The sequence below is a fragment of the Lytechinus variegatus genome, chromosome 6 (genome assembly GCF_018143015.1).
Source record: "Lytechinus variegatus isolate NC3 chromosome 6, Lvar_3.0, whole genome shotgun sequence".
Lineage (NCBI taxonomy): Eukaryota > Metazoa > Echinodermata > Echinoidea > Temnopleuroida > Toxopneustidae > Lytechinus > Lytechinus variegatus.
In genome coordinates, this window is record NC_054745.1 from 3,504,302 (window position 1) to 3,521,264 (window position 16,963).

Here is a 16,963-nt window from a genome sequence, read left to right on the forward strand (position 1 = left end):
ACTTCATAAATATGCACCGATAAATCGACGTTGTAATTGTATCATTTCATAACATAATTTCGCCAAAATCGAAGCAAATATAAAGCACAGGTTTCTCCTTTAGATAAAGGAGTTAAAATGTTCCGGGTTTTTTTCAGATTAACTACTATAAAAGGCGAAAAAGCGAGATTATAATGCAGATTTTCATATTCTGTAGGGGAAAAAATCTGATTAAGCAAAAATCTACAGAGAATTTGGAAAGCCCCCCCCAAAAAAAAAAAAAAATATCTGAAGACAAATGATTACTAACATCTTTTTCTCGACTCCTCGAATAAGTATTTCTATAACCTCAATATCATTACACTCTAAAAAAAATAGCGAATAAATATAACCGAACATTGAGTAAAAAGTGAACATGCATGTTGGTTAAGTTTTCCCCAAATATCAGGCAAATTGCATGTTTGAAGGGTTAGTTCCAACGCAAGAATACATAAAATTCATATTATATTTAGTATCTTTTTACCCAACCAACATGCATGTTCCCATTTTACCCAATATTGGATAAAATTTTTTTGTTTAAAAGGCATGATGATCAGGGCTTATCATTATACATATTTAATCTGTACAAAATCTATTAATTAGAATAACCAATTTGTTGAGAAATAGGTATCCGACCAAAAATATTGGACAATTAAAAAGAAATCGTTCAGGCTCTACTTAACGATAATTTTAGTAAATCTAGACAATTATTTGGTCAGACGTATGTCCAACACATTGGCCATTTTGAACATTCCTATTCAAGAGTATTTCAGATTGAATCACATCATACAATGCAAGAAATGAACTCAAACTTTATATCCCTCTTCCATTCAGGTTTTTAAAAAATAATGCATTATTATTTCAGAAATGCAACGTATTATATGTCCTATATATATGCAAGCTAGAAAATCATTGCTACATTTTTATTTATTTTCTATTTGGTCCTTTTCTTTTTTGTTGCTCTTAGCTATTTTGTTTGCCATTTATTAAAATCCAGGTACAAAATATCAGCATAAAGGTGTTTTTCATCAATGACACGATGAAAACAGAATAAAAATTCTGACATAAACCATCATATTATACACGAAAATAGAATAAAAATCTGAATCAAAAATATATACGCAATGCTTGGGAGCATAAATAAAGGATTATTTTTACATAAATGAAAACGAGACAGATATATATAAAAAATAATAGTATGATTTATTCACTGAAAAACACTACAAATGAAAGAAATAAATTGAGATGGGGCACTAATGGACACTAAGGAAGTAATGAAAATGACAAACCATCATTTATTGTTAGAATTAGACATGAAATGAAATACTCCGAAAGTTTGCTTTTCCCAATTGATCTAGGGCCCGGCACCCACTGTGCAACGCCAGACCGACAAGACTCTATTCCTTTTAATCGTTGAACTCCAAACAGGGTAGCAGCATCTCCAATCTTTTAACGTCTTTTTGTCTGACGCTTCAGGGGTTCGAACCCCCGACCTCCCGGTTGTGAGACGGACGCTCTACCAACTGAGCCAACACACCGGTAGTAATGTATAGGTAACTATAAAACATTTTAGAGTCCAGATCATTATGAATAATAACAACGTTACTAACCGGTGTACATAGAGGACCACACCGGTTATTTTACACTGGTGTTAAATTGGTGGTGTTAGTCTTACACCTATTGGTGTAATTACAACACCTTTGGTGTTACATTTACACTCTTTGGTGTTATTTTCAATCTTTAGGGTGTAATTTTAACACCTCAGGGTGTGGTCCTCTATTAACACCAATTGGTGTCAGTTTTTACTTAAAACTACAATTTTTACAGTGATTACATCATTGTGATTACATCAAATAAAGGAATCGTATATTAAAATAAAAAAATATAAGTAAGGGTTATATTACACAAAAACTTTGGATTACAAATATAACCCAGAGAGAACAAAGCAGGAACATCGGTAATAACATGAAAATGAATGAAATATAAAAATAGGAATGCATTCATATATGCTGATAATTATTGTTTATGACAGCCAACGTGAAGTGAAAATTAACGTAGTATCATCAGATATACATTCATAAGAAATACATCACTTGTTTATTGTTTACTTTTATTTTAATCGATGGGACACCGAGTTGGCTGGTCCATCGGTATAATTCTTATTATAACAATTATTAATCAAAATTCAATTTTAAAAGAATGACAATCCTTCCCTCATTAACGCTGAAGATAGTTCCAAGTCAGTAGTAGTTGTGATATTTTGATCTACCCAAAGACTGCCCTGTTCAGATTGCAACGCTGATAGCGTCCTCCCGAATGTTGCCATGTTTAGATTGCGACGTTGATGGCGTCTTCGTAGAGGGCAATAATCAGTATTATGGCCATACCTAGTAGGAAGCCTAAATTCTGGAATAAAAATATGACACCTTTTCTGGGTCCCTTGTATCTATGGAGTAGAGGGAGCTGAAGAAAATAGAGAAGAAAAAAAAGATAATGTTAAAGGTTAATTCCAGTTCTGGTAACGATCTCAAAATGATTTTTTACAGAATCCAATATAGTGACCACCCAAGTGTCTTTTTGTATGAATAAAAAAAATATGTGCCAGAGGATTCTGGAAGAAATTGTGTAATTGCTGAGAAATAAGCAAAATAAGCATGGAGTCGGTCACTTCCGTCGGGTCTTTATAATACACTATCCTACGTGTGCCTATCTGTGTTGGTGATCTTCAATGTGATCGTATTTCAGCTTAGATTTTATGATTTCACAAAGTTCAGTTTATGTAGCTGTACCAGATCTAGATCCACGATGATATAGTTATACTTAACCTTGGTTTTACAGACTTTCTCACTAAATTAGTGTTTTACTGCAACTACTATCATTTAGCTTTAACATCATGAAGGCACAAATTCTTTCCTTTTCAATCAATTATGATACCATGAGAAACAATCGAGGACAGAGAAAGGTCCGTAAACAACAAATCAAAAGTTCGAATAACATATTCATGGTATCCTTAACATTTTGTTATCATTAAAGCATGAAACAAATGTTAAATTGCGATTCAACGAAAATGCAGAAAAAAGGCTACTCATGAAAAAAAAATCAACACCCAAATTAAACACATAATGTCTATGGGTGTCAATAAATTTTGTGCTATACATCTTATGGCAGATCTATCTCTTTTAGTTTTAAAATCATATTTTACTTCTTCATGATGATATATAACAAGTGAAAATTATAAAATAGCATGAAATCATTGATATAATTGAATCAGAATTCATACAGAAACATATTGAATTATTTATTCTATAGGTAAACTTGGAATAAATATTCATAATCACAAAGGGAATACTAATACAAAACAGAACCTTCAACATTTTCTAGACTCTAAAATCTCTATGATTATAATTCAATTTTAAAGCACAAACACACTTTGTGATCTGTGAACAAATGTTAAGTTGAACAAGATTTTTTTTTCTTTACAATACCATTAAATCAAAATAATTTGAGGAAGTTATATTAAAAAAACCCACATCCACTCAGACACACTGTTAGAAAAAATAAAAGAAGTTCCTGCAGCAGAGTCTCGAGAACACCTGTAATCTTACCGAATTGCGTAATCTTACAGGAAATTGGTATTTGATGTATGGAATCTTACAAATTTCCTTGAATAAAACACCCTTTTCCCCTTTTTAAACAGACCTGTTCTGTTAAATTGCAGAAAAATTCTTGTTTTATGAATTTACAGAATGATTATTACGCAATTCGGTAAGATTACAGGTGTTCTCGAGACTCTGCTGCAGGAACTTCTTTTATTTTTTCTAACAGTGCACGCTTCACGACCCCAATCTCGATAATGCATAAGAAGAAGGAATAGAAAGAGAAATCATTCCCTTCTCGATACTGCAAAATCGGATTTTTTTTATACCGTTTCGTACCCAACAACACCCAGCCTCATACACTGTAAAAACTGTGGTGTTAAAACTGACACCAATTGGTGTTAATAGAGGACCACACCCTGAGGTGTTAAAATTACACCCTAGAGATTGAACATAACACTAAAGAGTGTAAATGTAACAACAAAAGGTGTTGTAATAACACCTATAGGTGTAAAACTGACACCAACAATTTAACACCGATGTAAAATAACTGGTGTGGTCCTCTTTGTGCACCGGTTAACACCACAGTTCTTGCTGTGTACAATGTAGTTCATTTCTCGTGTGTTTTTTTTCAGACGGGAAGCTTCCAGTACAACTGTCCAAAATTTGACTCAATTACATTGTTAGATGTTTGTAGGTGTGGATCATGAAGTTCCCACAATCAATATAGCTGTTGTACCGTATATCGGGTTAATGCAATAGCGGACCTAGTTACCAGCCTTGCGGTACACACAACCTGTACCCGTATACGGTCCCTTGTGGCACACCTGATTCGATGTAATACTGACAAAAGTTTGCTGAACTTACCATGTGAACAAGACCAACGTAGAGAAACGTGCCGGCGGTAGCAGCGAAAATCCATTCCCTCGCGTTCTCCGTTTGACCAAGAGGAATGCCGACCCACAGTCCCACGAAACAAACGCAAGCCGACATGAAATTCCAAAACACCGCTGTCAAGAGGCGCATGCCATTATTCAGAAGGACGGCCAGGTCACCTAGAAGAGAAATTGAAATATAAGAAATGCATCAAATCAAAATGGGACTAGTAGGAGTAACTAAAACTAGTTCACTATAATGGCAGAAATAAATTTTATTTTGAAAATTAAACGAATTACCGCAAAAGAAAATATACTACTTCAAAGAATACATTTTCATTGAAATATCATAACACAATCATATAAGAGAAAAATTCTTATTATTTTTCATTTGTTGTAGAAACAGGAGATCTTTGCTAATTAAGTATGGTTTTAAATATTTTTCCAATTCTTCAATCTTTTAAGGATTTTGGCCTTACTCATATGTAACAGTCGTTTAATGGGACCTTAAGGTTTCATGTTATAGCTTCATTCAAAATAGATCCGAGGTTACCTAGCTCGTGAGGTAGCTCGTGACAGAATACGGCGATACTCGTACTGAGTCCTGCGGGGATGCCGAGGGTGAAGGCAGCACCGATCGCCAGACCGTCTCCGAAGTTATGCAGGGCGTCCCCAACGATGATCATGAGAGGCAATGTTCCGCACCCTGCAGAGATACGAAGTTGGCAATTAAAGGTAAACAGCCAATCAAAATCAAGGTTTCCATGAAAGTTAACATTGGATGACAAAGTGTTTTTTCTTGCATAGAAAGATTTTTTTCAAAATCAAACACGAAAGCAATTCCATATATAGAAAAAATAATGAAGCGAACATGTTTACAACAACTGTACATGCGTACTGTTATGTAATGCGTACTATGTTTTAACTGACAAAATTATCATAATACAACGGGGCCCAGTGATAACAATAATAATAATAATAGGCATTTATATAGTACCATCTATCTGGAAAAATATTCTTTTCCGAGACGCGTTTTTATTATTATTATTATTATTATCAAAACAGTAAAAACAGGAAATGAATTAAACACAACATACACAGTTGGACTATATGAAAACTATGAATAAGTGATGTAAGTCGACAATTTTTTTAATGAATTTTTTTTTACTAAATTTATAGACAAGAATTATAATTTATAAACAAAAGCGCCACGGGCGGCCAGATTCGGACAGTTACCTGCAATAGGGAGAATTGATTACTTATTAGACTCTCGCAACACGTAGTCTTAACTGGGCCCCGTCTTACAAAGAGTTGTGATTGATCTGATCTACCACAGCTATGGACGGCCAGCAACATCAACATCATTCTCTTGAAAATTATGTGTGATTCATTTTGTTTACGTAGGAGATTGTGCAAATTTCCGGTAGAAAAAATTATGGCCTGGGATTTCCATAGAGTTGATATTGATTGGATCTGTCGGAACTCTTTGTAAGATGGTGCCCTGATTTTCTACAATAGACATCGTAAATCTTGATCCACCAATTGTAAAACTGTAGCAGAATCATATAGCAAATCTTTCCTTGCAACACCACCCACAGTCATTTTGTGTTGGGTTAACAACCACCAACGTTAGGCGTTTTGACTCCGCACATGTGCTTCATTAGTGAGGGCGTAAAAATATTAACGTGTAAATATTATACAAATGCTGCACGCAAGCGCAGAATATCATGTGATCCGATTTGGACCAATCAGATTACAGAACATTCTTGGGAGTTGTACAATAAACTTTATAACCCTACTACTACAATATAAAAATCATACTCTCTACACGCAATACCACAGTATTTACCTTGAAAGCAATATGACTCATTTATGTCCACTTCTCCGTTCTCGGAATCTGCCTGTCAGGTGAACAAAATAAAGGTTAGTTCTACTTAAAGGTCAAGTCCATCCCCCCCAGAGAAAAAGTTGAGTTGAATGAAAATTGAAAAATAGAAGAAGCATAACACAGAAAATGTCACCAAAAAGACATTTTAAATTTTCGCTTATTTTTCACAAAAGAGTTACATACACACCTTAGTGATAGAACTATAATAATAATAATAATAATATAGAATTTGTATAGCGCATGTTTTCACCTTGCTAGGTGCTTAAGGCGCTCCTATATTACCCCGGCTAAGCTAGTCTACCGATTCTGGTGCGCACAGCTTTTTGAGGAATTACTTCCTGCCGGTACTCATTTACCTCACCTGGGTCGAGTGCAGCACAGTGTGGATACATTTCTTGAGAGAGTCGAAATGATGTCCCTCATTCACTATTTCTTTTGATTCTTAGAGTTTGAATTAATAAAAATTGAAATATTGTATAATATACAATATTTCAATTTTTACAGATTTGAGAATAAAGACCCTCTTGTTTGATCCACGAAATGTTACAAAAAATAATTACACATGTTCTGAGAGGAATAAAACTTTGTTTCACATGACGATGATGAGAAAATAAGAATATTTAACATTCCATGTAATCATGGTAAAGAAATACAAAAGAAATAGTGAGTGGATCTCCTCGTTTGCATACCGACTGTCGGACCAGGATGTGAATATAACTATTTCTCAGTTAAAACTGAGAAAAACTTTCAAATGTCATAACTTTTTATTTTACATCCGTTTCGTATGTAATTTTGAAAAAGCATGTATATGCACTAAGAATAGTTGATTTGAAATATCGATGACAGAGGTGTATTAAAAATTCAGTTAAATTAATTTAATATCAATGCCTAATGAAATAAAAATGTACAATTTGAATTGAACAGTTCTTTTAATTACCAAGTTTCTCTTCGAATCGGTCATTTTGCCTAATCCTTTGGCTGAATTCTCGGTGGATTCCATGTTTATTGCTGGCTCTTCATGGGAGTGCGAGTGTCCGCCGAACTGCAATGGGGGTGGGGGGGAGAGAAACAAAGAAAACACGAATAGTTTTACGAGAAATAGTTAAAGGAGAATGAAACCTTTGGAACAAGTAGGCTTGTGTCGAAACAGAAAAATCAAAGATTAAGATCAAAGAAAGTTTGAGAAAAAATAATGAGAAAGTTATGAGCATTTGAATGCTATGGAGATCCTCCCATTAAAAATGCGACAAGAATGTGTGATGTCACATGTGAACAACTTTCCCTTTGATGAAATATAAAATACCCTCAAAATGTCTCTTTTTGCTTTTTCTCATGTTGATACAAACTATTTATCCATGGCATATTCTTTAAAAATCTGCGTAACGTGCCCTCCTATAGAAAGAGCATATAATCTACTGATAGATGTGATAAAAGAGGCAGGTTAAGTGAAATATATACTAAAGTAATGGGGAGAGTTGTTCACAAGTGACATCACACATTTTTGTCGCAATGCCAATGAGAGGCTCTCCATAGCATTAGTGATCTCAATATTAAAATGCTCATAACTTTCTCATTATTTGTCCGATTTTTCTCAAACTCTTGTTGATCTGTTTCTTTAATTTTTCTGTTTTCACAAAAGCTATTTTTTTTCAAAGGTTTCATTCTCCTTTAAAAGGGGTCTAAGATACGTGTAATACTTCTTGACGTCACATAGGCACGTATCCTATGTATACGCGCATCAAGGTACAATAAAAACCACTTTAATTTAGGAAATGACATTTCATTGATTTGTTTTTAGTTCACGGTACATGGAAATACATCAAAAGCTTATCGCATGACGTCACAAATTCCCCCATTTTTTTTCTAAACTTCTAATAATTTTTCTTTAATCGTTGAGTAATATTCCTTAACATTAACATTAATCTTTCACCCTTCATTCTGCGATTTTTACCCTAAACTTCTTGTCAGGGTGAACGTTCCCTTTGAATTCCGTGGGGGGGGGGGTTCCCCGTTTTCCGTCTCGCAGACTATCAAGGGACTCTAGGGCTATATTTTTATCCGGCATTTCAACAGGGATAAAGTTACAAAGCAAATGCATGAGAACAAAAGAAGAAAAGGAACAAGGATGCCTACAGTAAAAGTCAAGGATGCCTGGGAGAGGAAAAGGTAAAACAAGTTACTGTAGGCCCCAGGCTTTCCACCCCTACTTACATTTGCCAAACTGGAAACCCTTTCAACCAAGAAGAAGAAGTAGATGGCTAATTCAATCACCAGGCATTTCCAGACGTATGCTAGTTCAGGATTGAGGGGCCCATGATTGGTGTGGGCGTGGCCGGAAGCGTCGTGTGCATGCAATCCCACAGCCTGAGAATAAAATGAAAGAGAGATTCATTTTTTTCATTGCTTGATTTAAATAGTAAGTTCATTGGGCCTAGAGTGTGTTTTAAATTGTGTTTACAGTGTGTTCACAGTGTGGCTACAGTGTGTCACAGTGTGTTCAGTGTGTTTAAAGCGTGTTTTAAGTGTGTTTACAGTTTATTTACACTGTGAACATGTTCACAGTGTGTTTACAGTGATTTTACAGTGTGTTTACAGTGTGTTTACAGTGATTTTACAGTGTGTTTACAGTGATTTTACAGTGGGTTTACAGTGTGTTTACAGTGATTTTACAGTGTGTTTACAGTGTGTTTACAGTGATTTTACAGTGTGTTTACAGTGTGTTTACAGTGTGTTTACAGTGATTTTACAGTGTGTTTACAGTGTGTTTACAGTGATTTTACAGTGTGTTTACAGTGTGTTTACAGTGTGTTTACAGTGATTTTACAGTGTGTTTACAGTGTGTTTACAGTGATTTTACAGTGTGTTTACAGTGTGTTTACAGTGATTTTACAGTGTGTTTACAGTGGGTTTACAGTGTGTTTACAGTGATTTTACAGTGTGTTTAGGGTGTGCTCACAGTGTGTTTACAGTGACTTTGGAGTGTGTTCACATTGTTTTTACGGTGCATTTACATTGTGTTTACAGTGTGTTCACAGTGCCTTTACGGTGTGTTAATGGTGTGTTCATAGTGTGGTCACCATATGTTAATAGTACACATGCAGTTCCAGCTGTTAAAAGATGCTTATTGCATCGGTGCAAAGAATTGTAGCATGCACCTCACATGGGTTGAGTGCAGCACAATGTTGGTAAATTTCTTGCTGAAGGAAAACACGTCATGGCTGGGATTTGAACCCACGTCTTCCTTTTTGTAAGACGAGAATCGTAACCAATAGGACACGACGTCCCCACATTATATTTCATAGTTGGCTTAGTGTGGCAAAATGTGCCAGATTTTTCATTAGAGCAATTGCCGGCGGAGCAAAAGTCACGGAACCGTTATTTTACCTGTGGTATAAGATGTAATAATGCATCCCCGTTATTTTACCTGTGGTATAAGATGTAATAATGCATCCCCAGTGAGCGTAGCAACGGCAAGGGCCATCATCGTCTGAATAATGGCTTCATACACGAATCCACTCATACAGGGAAGAAAAAGGGCGCCAAGGATGGCGACGAGACTGATGACCAGTACTGCTAAGTGACTGTAGCCCCAAACTGGAAATAAAAAAAAGGATATAAAAAATAGATAAATAAACAAAATATACTGAATCATCGTAATAATAATAATACTTTCTAGAATCATGAAAGGACGTCATATTAATCGAATTCATGGTCAAACAAAATACCCGTGTATATGACAATTTTTAGTTGGATGGTTGGATAATTTGCCTAATACTTAGAACGTTGATTAGACATTAACATACTGTAACGAATTGAATTAATAATTGCCCTACATAGAACAATAATGGTAATCATTATGATGATAGACCTGGAACATGTAGTAATGATAATAACGATAATAAAAATGATAATAATGATATTAATGATGACAATAATATTCGATGCATTCATATCACAATAACTATATTGTTAATGATAAGTATATAATTTCCTTCCTCTATTATTACATTCTTGCCTTTACTGTACTATAGGGATGAGTAATAAATAGAAGAGACAAAGTGACTGTTTTTACTACATGTGTATCAAGTATTATCTGTTGATAAGCTGTACTTCTTCTAATGTAAACTAATAATGTGTATGCTGCTTTTTTTTCTTTTCTTATTCATATATTCTGTTATATTTCAAATTACTTGTATTAATTATATTTGATTTGTTATACAAAATTATGAAAACCCAATAAAAACTTTTAAAGAAAATTATATCATTTCATCTCAAAATTTAGTTCCTCTATACAAATACGACTATAAGCTATTATAGTTATTTATTATTACTAGTTTTCCCAAGAGGTATACGAGCTATTTTAACACACTCAGTGGCGGGTTGGTAAGTTATCCCCGCCCTTCTACAAAGTTCACTTACTTTCTGCATCTGTGTATGTATTGGTTGGATCCACGTGTACGTCTGCGCTGCAGACACCCGATAAAATCTGTTGGATTAATGACGGGGCCAGGGCTGCGTACTGGGACTCCGTGATACCAGCTTCGTGATCGATTCCGTGAATGTCTAGGAGTTCCTCCCCCGAGTAGCATGTCTGTTTGGTAAATAGGAGGAAGTCATTACCTGAAGCAGTGTCATGAAATAGTTGATTGGGTGCAATAAACTTACCACGTGACCAGGCCTTATAGGTCACCTGACAGCAGAAGTGTCTAAATCGCATCACATATTTACTTAAAATGCTGCTTACTACAAAGAGTTTAGGGCATACAGCAGGTATAATAAAACAGTTTTAAAAGTGTTTGTAATATCAAACAGCAATGTTTAATCAGTATCTTCAACAACTAAGCATGATTTAAACTTTTAAACAACTTTTATAAAGTTCAAGTAACATTTGTTGTGCGTGGTATGAAATTGTTCCAGTAGATAAGAACACCCTGGAAAAAATATACGCAAACACTTCTTAGGTATTGTTTTCTGGACAGCAGATATTAACACTTATAGTATATGGAATAACTTCTGACCGGTGTTTCCAGGTTATGATAACCTTCTTTGATACCTACAGCAGATACATTGAGCTCATCGGAGTGAGCACCGTGGTCATGGCCGTGGTCATCGACCACCCGCCTCACGCGATGGATGTATCCCACCGCTGCCACCGAAATGTCATCAGCATGACGCCTTCGCCTGTGATCGTGGTCGTCATGGCCAGCGTCGGCGGCATGGTCATCGTGTTCGGCCGAGGAAGCACCAATGCCAAGGTCCGAGAGCATATGTTCGAACTCTGGAGAAGAAAATGGCATTGCGACATTAGAATTCCTTTTGATATTTTTTTCATTGGTACAGCTCTTTCTTGTAGAATTATATTGTCAACAATTTCCAAGGGGGTATTTGTTAATATGTATACATATAATTTAATGTCACATCAAATGTGTTTTTTTAACAGGCCGAGACCTCAATTCTGAAAGTGTTATTTTGATTATATAAATCCTATAAACAAAAGGCCCATGGCGGCATTTCACTAGTGAAGAGAAACGCGGAATAAGTTATCTTATCTATTTTTTACACAAATTAAGCTAGTAAACAATATCATGGAAAATATGGCTCATTCCCCTTGCACATAAATACTTAAGTAACATTTCCGTCTTTAAAAAACTCCTCCAAGACACAGCTAACTTAACAATTACAATCAAAGCGAATCAACCTGTTCCTAGTTTTTTTTTCTTCGTTTATTTTGTTTATTTGTTTAATATCCATGAGGGCTACTCACGATACATTTCCTATGTGTTTTTCTTTTTCAGACCGATTTGGAATTATACTTAGTTATTCCTATTTGGCTCTTCGACGTTACCTTCTTCGGGAATAACTCCGCCTTCGGCGAATGAGTCAAAGATTATGTCCACGAAGGCCTCGGGCGACGGCAACGTCGCCTCGCCGATACAGTATCCCTGGAGGATGCTGGAGACTACGAGCCCGGCGATGGCGTGGACCTCCGATTCGTTCGCTCCCGCCTCGTGGTCGTTGACTGATGCAGTAAAGACCGATTCGACATCGAAACACTGTGAGGTTTTTCATGAAAGAAGCAAGGGACAAACGCAAGTTAGATCAGCTATAAGGAGCGAGATCTTAAAAAGAGTTACAACGGATCCGATCAACCTGAACTGCATGGAAATCCATCATTGTCATATCTATTTATAGAACTAGAAGAACTTTGCAAAATGTCGTTTGTGAAGAAAGAGAAGCACATTAAGTTTTCAACAACAATAAAATTAGGAATGTAAGTATATCAAGGATAATTATCTAGAAAATATTGTGAACAAAACATACTTCTTTCATGAAAAACCTCACAGTGTATGAGAGGAGAAGAAAATCAAAAGCATAACTGAAAATTTCATCAAAAATTATTGTACAAGTAGAAATATATGACATTCTAAAATTTCTATAAGTTCCCCAAAACAGTTATGCACAACCTAGTGAAGTCAATCATTCATGTTTATTTTGGAATTTTATTGTTTTAATTATATCATTGTTTGCAGGTGTTACATACAGAAAACCCTTCATCAAATGAAGGTGGGTTAAAATAATGACAATTCCACATTAGAAGGTTAAGGTTCAGAGTTATTGTTAACCCTTAGGTTACATGATTAAGGAACGGAATTATTTTATGTTATTTTCGGTCCAAAGTTTAAGCTGGAAAAGAAGGAAATAAAATGCGAGCAGTTCGCATACAAAACGCAAGTAATGCAAACTCCATTGTTATAAGATGACGCCATGGATATATACCGCAGATGAGCGCAATAAAATCAACAGAGCACAGCAATGCACTTGAAATTGGCATCGTATTCAATCGACTGCTTAGTCTTTCCAATGTTGTATGTTGTTGTGTCTTCCAAAATGATCTTTAAAGGTCTAGTTAATACCAGAAAAATGTTGATTCGAATAAATACAGGAAAAATCAAAGAGGCAGAACGCTAAAAAAAAATCTTATAAATCGGATGAAAAATAAGAAAGTTATGACATTTCAAAATTTCGCTTATTTTTCACAAAACAGAGATATGCACTATAATAGTGAGGGACATCATCGACTGTCAATTACGCATGTCGCTGAATTGTAAAATTTAAACGATAAAAAAAGAAATAATTTCTTTGTTTTTTTATGGTTTGAATTATACAATATTTAACTTTTTACCCACTTGACAATAAGAAACTACCTGACTGAACCGTAATAGTATTAAACAATGGTAATTCCACATGTTCAGGAAGGAATTAATCGTTGTTTCACTTGAAAATGATGGAAATTGGAATATGTTATATTCGAGATAGTACAATACAAAAGAATAGTGAATGGATGACGTCATCAGTCTGCTCATTTGCATATCGACCAGGAACTGTTTTGTGAAATTAAGCAAAACTTCAAAATGTCATAAGTTTCTCATTTTTCATCCGATTTTTATGAAGTTTTCAGTGTTATACCTGTTAGAATTTTTTTCTCTTTTTATTCGAATCAACTTTTTGTTGAGGTGAACTTGCCCTTTAATCTTCGCGACATTTATGATGTTTCCTTTTTTTTTCAAATGGGGAACTGCCTTCCAATGAATATATATAATTACATACTGCATATGTTGGCAGATATTCGTCTGCTTTGGGATAGTCCTGATGTTACAGTCTTTTCAAAGCAATTAGCAATATACTTTAGCAAGGGCAAATCCACGATTTCCCCAAAAAAGCTTTTCACTATCAAATCGAGGTAATTTATTTTGAGGAAAATTTGACCAAAAAAAATTGACAAGCAAAAATAGGGGATCTTCACTAGTTCACTATCGAGTTGAGGTCATTTCTTCCATGAAAAATTTGATTAGCAAAAAAGAAAAAAAGGACGGCACTATACCAAATCGATACAATTCCCCCCCCCCCCCCCCCCGGATCCTCCACTGTACTTTCGATATTAACTTGAAACGTATAATGACACTTTAAATTATTGAAATACAGGAATGTTCGAAATATCTTATGATATTTTTTTTAGTTTCTTAGGAGAATAGAAAATTGTTTATCATTTTAGCGGTAGTGGTTATATTATACGACTCTAACATAATACGTTTTTCAGTTATTAAGGTATTGGGTTAGTGTCGCGTAAACATTGCCCTTAAAATTGAACAATGTGCTCGTTATTAGTCAGACACAACTGGCCTTAAAATAACTTTTGTAATTTGTTGAATGAAAAACTTTAAAAAAAAAGCTTGGTATTCAACACTCCCTTCTGTTTCCAATGATATTCATAAAAATGTTTTATACGTTAACTGTGATGCATTAATTTATGGTGAAAAGGGTTATCAATTTCTATCAAAACTATTATAAAGCCTGTAAAGGTCTATTATTGCCACTGATTTTATAATTGTCCAATAGTAGTAGTATAGTAGTAGTAGTAGTAGTAGTAGTAGTAGTAGTAGTAGTAGTACATGTAGTAGTAGTACATGTAGTAGTAGTAGTAGTAGCAGTAGTAGTAGTAGTAGTAGTAGTAGTAGTAGTAGTAGTAGTAGTAGTAGTTGTTGTTGTAGCAGCAGCAGCAGTAGTAGCAGTAGTAGTAGTACAAGTACTAGTAGTGCATGGAGTAAAAGTACTCATGGTAGTATAATGGAGGCCACAAAAGTATCATTATTATCATTGCTATTTACCCAATTATCACATTCCAGCAACATTGTTATGAGAAATGTGTGTGTGTGTGTGAGGGTGTGTGTGGGGGGAGGAGTGGTAGAAATATATATTTTGCTTTCATGATGCCAGAGTATGTAATAAGTATATTTACCGTTGTCTGTGTTTCTGCCGTGTAATTCTCACTGATTGAGTGGAAAATTTCTTCAAGGTCCTCTTCCGACAAGGTAGAATTCGCCCCATTTTCTTCAGCGGACATCAACTTCCCAAACACCACCTCCTCGTCGAGATCCGTCCCGCCAGGCCCGGCGGCACACAAGGCCTCCAAGTCGAACAGAGCATAAAGCAGCAAGGGCCCCGCTTCATGGAACACATCCTCGCTGAAACCATACGTCGAGTCAACGTTGAGGGCAGTAAACAGGTCGGTCACAAAATCAACGGCGCACTGCAAAGAACAAATGAAAGAGAGTAATATTTGTATGCCCATGAACTTCAGATTCATAAAAACGACAACAAATATTTGTCAAATTTCTGTTCTAAGGTTGAAGCGTTTAGAGACAGAGATTGATCAATCACTCCCACGTGCCCTTGGTAAATTATGAAAAGCCCATGTTACGCTATACAGTGCGTCCCACCAAAAAAATAAGAAATCCATTTTCAGAGATAGATTTCACAATGATTATTGAATATGTTTTTACTAAAATTTGATACTTGTAATAAGAGTGGAATCTCATCGTTTTAATTTGAGACCAATAACTTAGCAAAACATTCATGCGTGGCGGATTACAAGCACTAAATATTAGGGGCCACGGAAGCGGGGGGACTGGGAGGCTTCATAACATAAAAATTACCATATAATTGTGACTTTTGCATGGTCAGCCCCCCCCCCCCCCGCGCCACTTTGAAAACCGTTCCACGGCCCCTGAATATTGTGCCATGTAAAAAAACGATTGGCGGAGATATACGTTTGAATATGAAGCCACTCTCATTTCAGGGATCAGTGAGAGAAACTCAACAAGGTGTACAAAAAATGCACATGAGCCAATCATCGAATGTGCACAGTCGTATCACGAACCAATTTAGTCCAATTTCTCTACATACGCAACCTGATTAGGCCTATGACATTAAAATTTCAAACTTGTCTTGCTCATCAACGCGCTAAGTGTTCGTCTCATATTAGGTATCAAAATATAGAAGAAAAATGAAATATATGATGCTTTGAAGAAAACATAATTGAATCTCGGTTTCCTTTTTTTTCTGGAACGCACTGTATGTATAAGTTGCATAGTTGGATAGGTCATACCAGAGAATAAAATGAAGTCAAACTCGCCTTTTTCTTTCTTTTCTCAACGAGCAGGGGAACGAGAGTGCGAATCAAAAGAGGTCTAGTTTTTGTTCCTTTTTCATTCAGCATTAATGCGAATGATTGTTATCCACATAATATGCTTCTCGAGTGCAGTTGACCTGAAATAAGTAGTTTTATTTGCAAAGACACATTTTCTATCATCATATTTTTGCGAGGGAGTAATGGGCATGAACATGGCATGCAAGGATGCGAACGACAGTACTAACGATAAGACAAATAAAATAAGAAAAAAGGGAGGAAGGAAGGAAGGAAGGAAGAAAGAAAGAAAGAAAGAAAGAAAGAAAGAGAGAGAGAGAGAGAGAAAGAAAGAAAGAAAGAAAGAAAGAAAGAAAGAAAGAAAGAAAGAAAGAAAGAAAGAAAGAGAAAGAAAGAAAGAAAGAAAGAAAGAAGGAAGGAAAGAAAGAAAGAAAGAAAGAAAGAAGGAAGGAAGGAAAGAAAGAGAGAGAGAGAGAGAAAGAAAGAAAGAAAGAAAGGAAGGAAGGAAGAAAAAAGGAAAGAAAGAAAGAATTACAAAGATAGGAAGAAAACAACTAAGAAGATGATCATCACATACTTTAAGAGGTTTATTATCATTTAC

General features: G+C 35.4%; 1 protein-coding gene across 1 annotated transcript in view; it reads right to left on the minus strand.

The window, feature by feature from the left end:
• Positions 1 to 308: 308 nt before the first annotated feature.
• The window catches only part of LOC121416855 (zinc transporter ZIP12-like), a 28,655-nt gene continuing 12,000 nt past the window's right edge, over positions 309 to 16,963 (minus strand). The window contains exons 2-12 of the mRNA XM_041610372.1: positions 15,175 to 15,465; positions 12,223 to 12,430; positions 11,435 to 11,655; positions 10,797 to 10,968; positions 9,802 to 9,971; positions 8,589 to 8,741; positions 7,315 to 7,419; positions 6,339 to 6,390; positions 5,043 to 5,195; positions 4,482 to 4,669; positions 309 to 2,481 (exon numbers count right to left, since the gene is read on the minus strand). Of these exons, the coding sequence (XP_041466306.1) occupies positions 2,347 to 2,481; positions 4,482 to 4,669; positions 5,043 to 5,195; positions 6,339 to 6,390; positions 7,315 to 7,419; positions 8,589 to 8,741; positions 9,802 to 9,971; positions 10,797 to 10,968; positions 11,435 to 11,655; positions 12,223 to 12,430; positions 15,175 to 15,465 (1,848 nt within the window). The 3' untranslated portion in view covers positions 309 to 2,346. The remainder of the gene's footprint in view (positions 2,482 to 4,481; positions 4,670 to 5,042; positions 5,196 to 6,338; positions 6,391 to 7,314; positions 7,420 to 8,588; positions 8,742 to 9,801; positions 9,972 to 10,796; positions 10,969 to 11,434; positions 11,656 to 12,222; positions 12,431 to 15,174; positions 15,466 to 16,963) is intronic.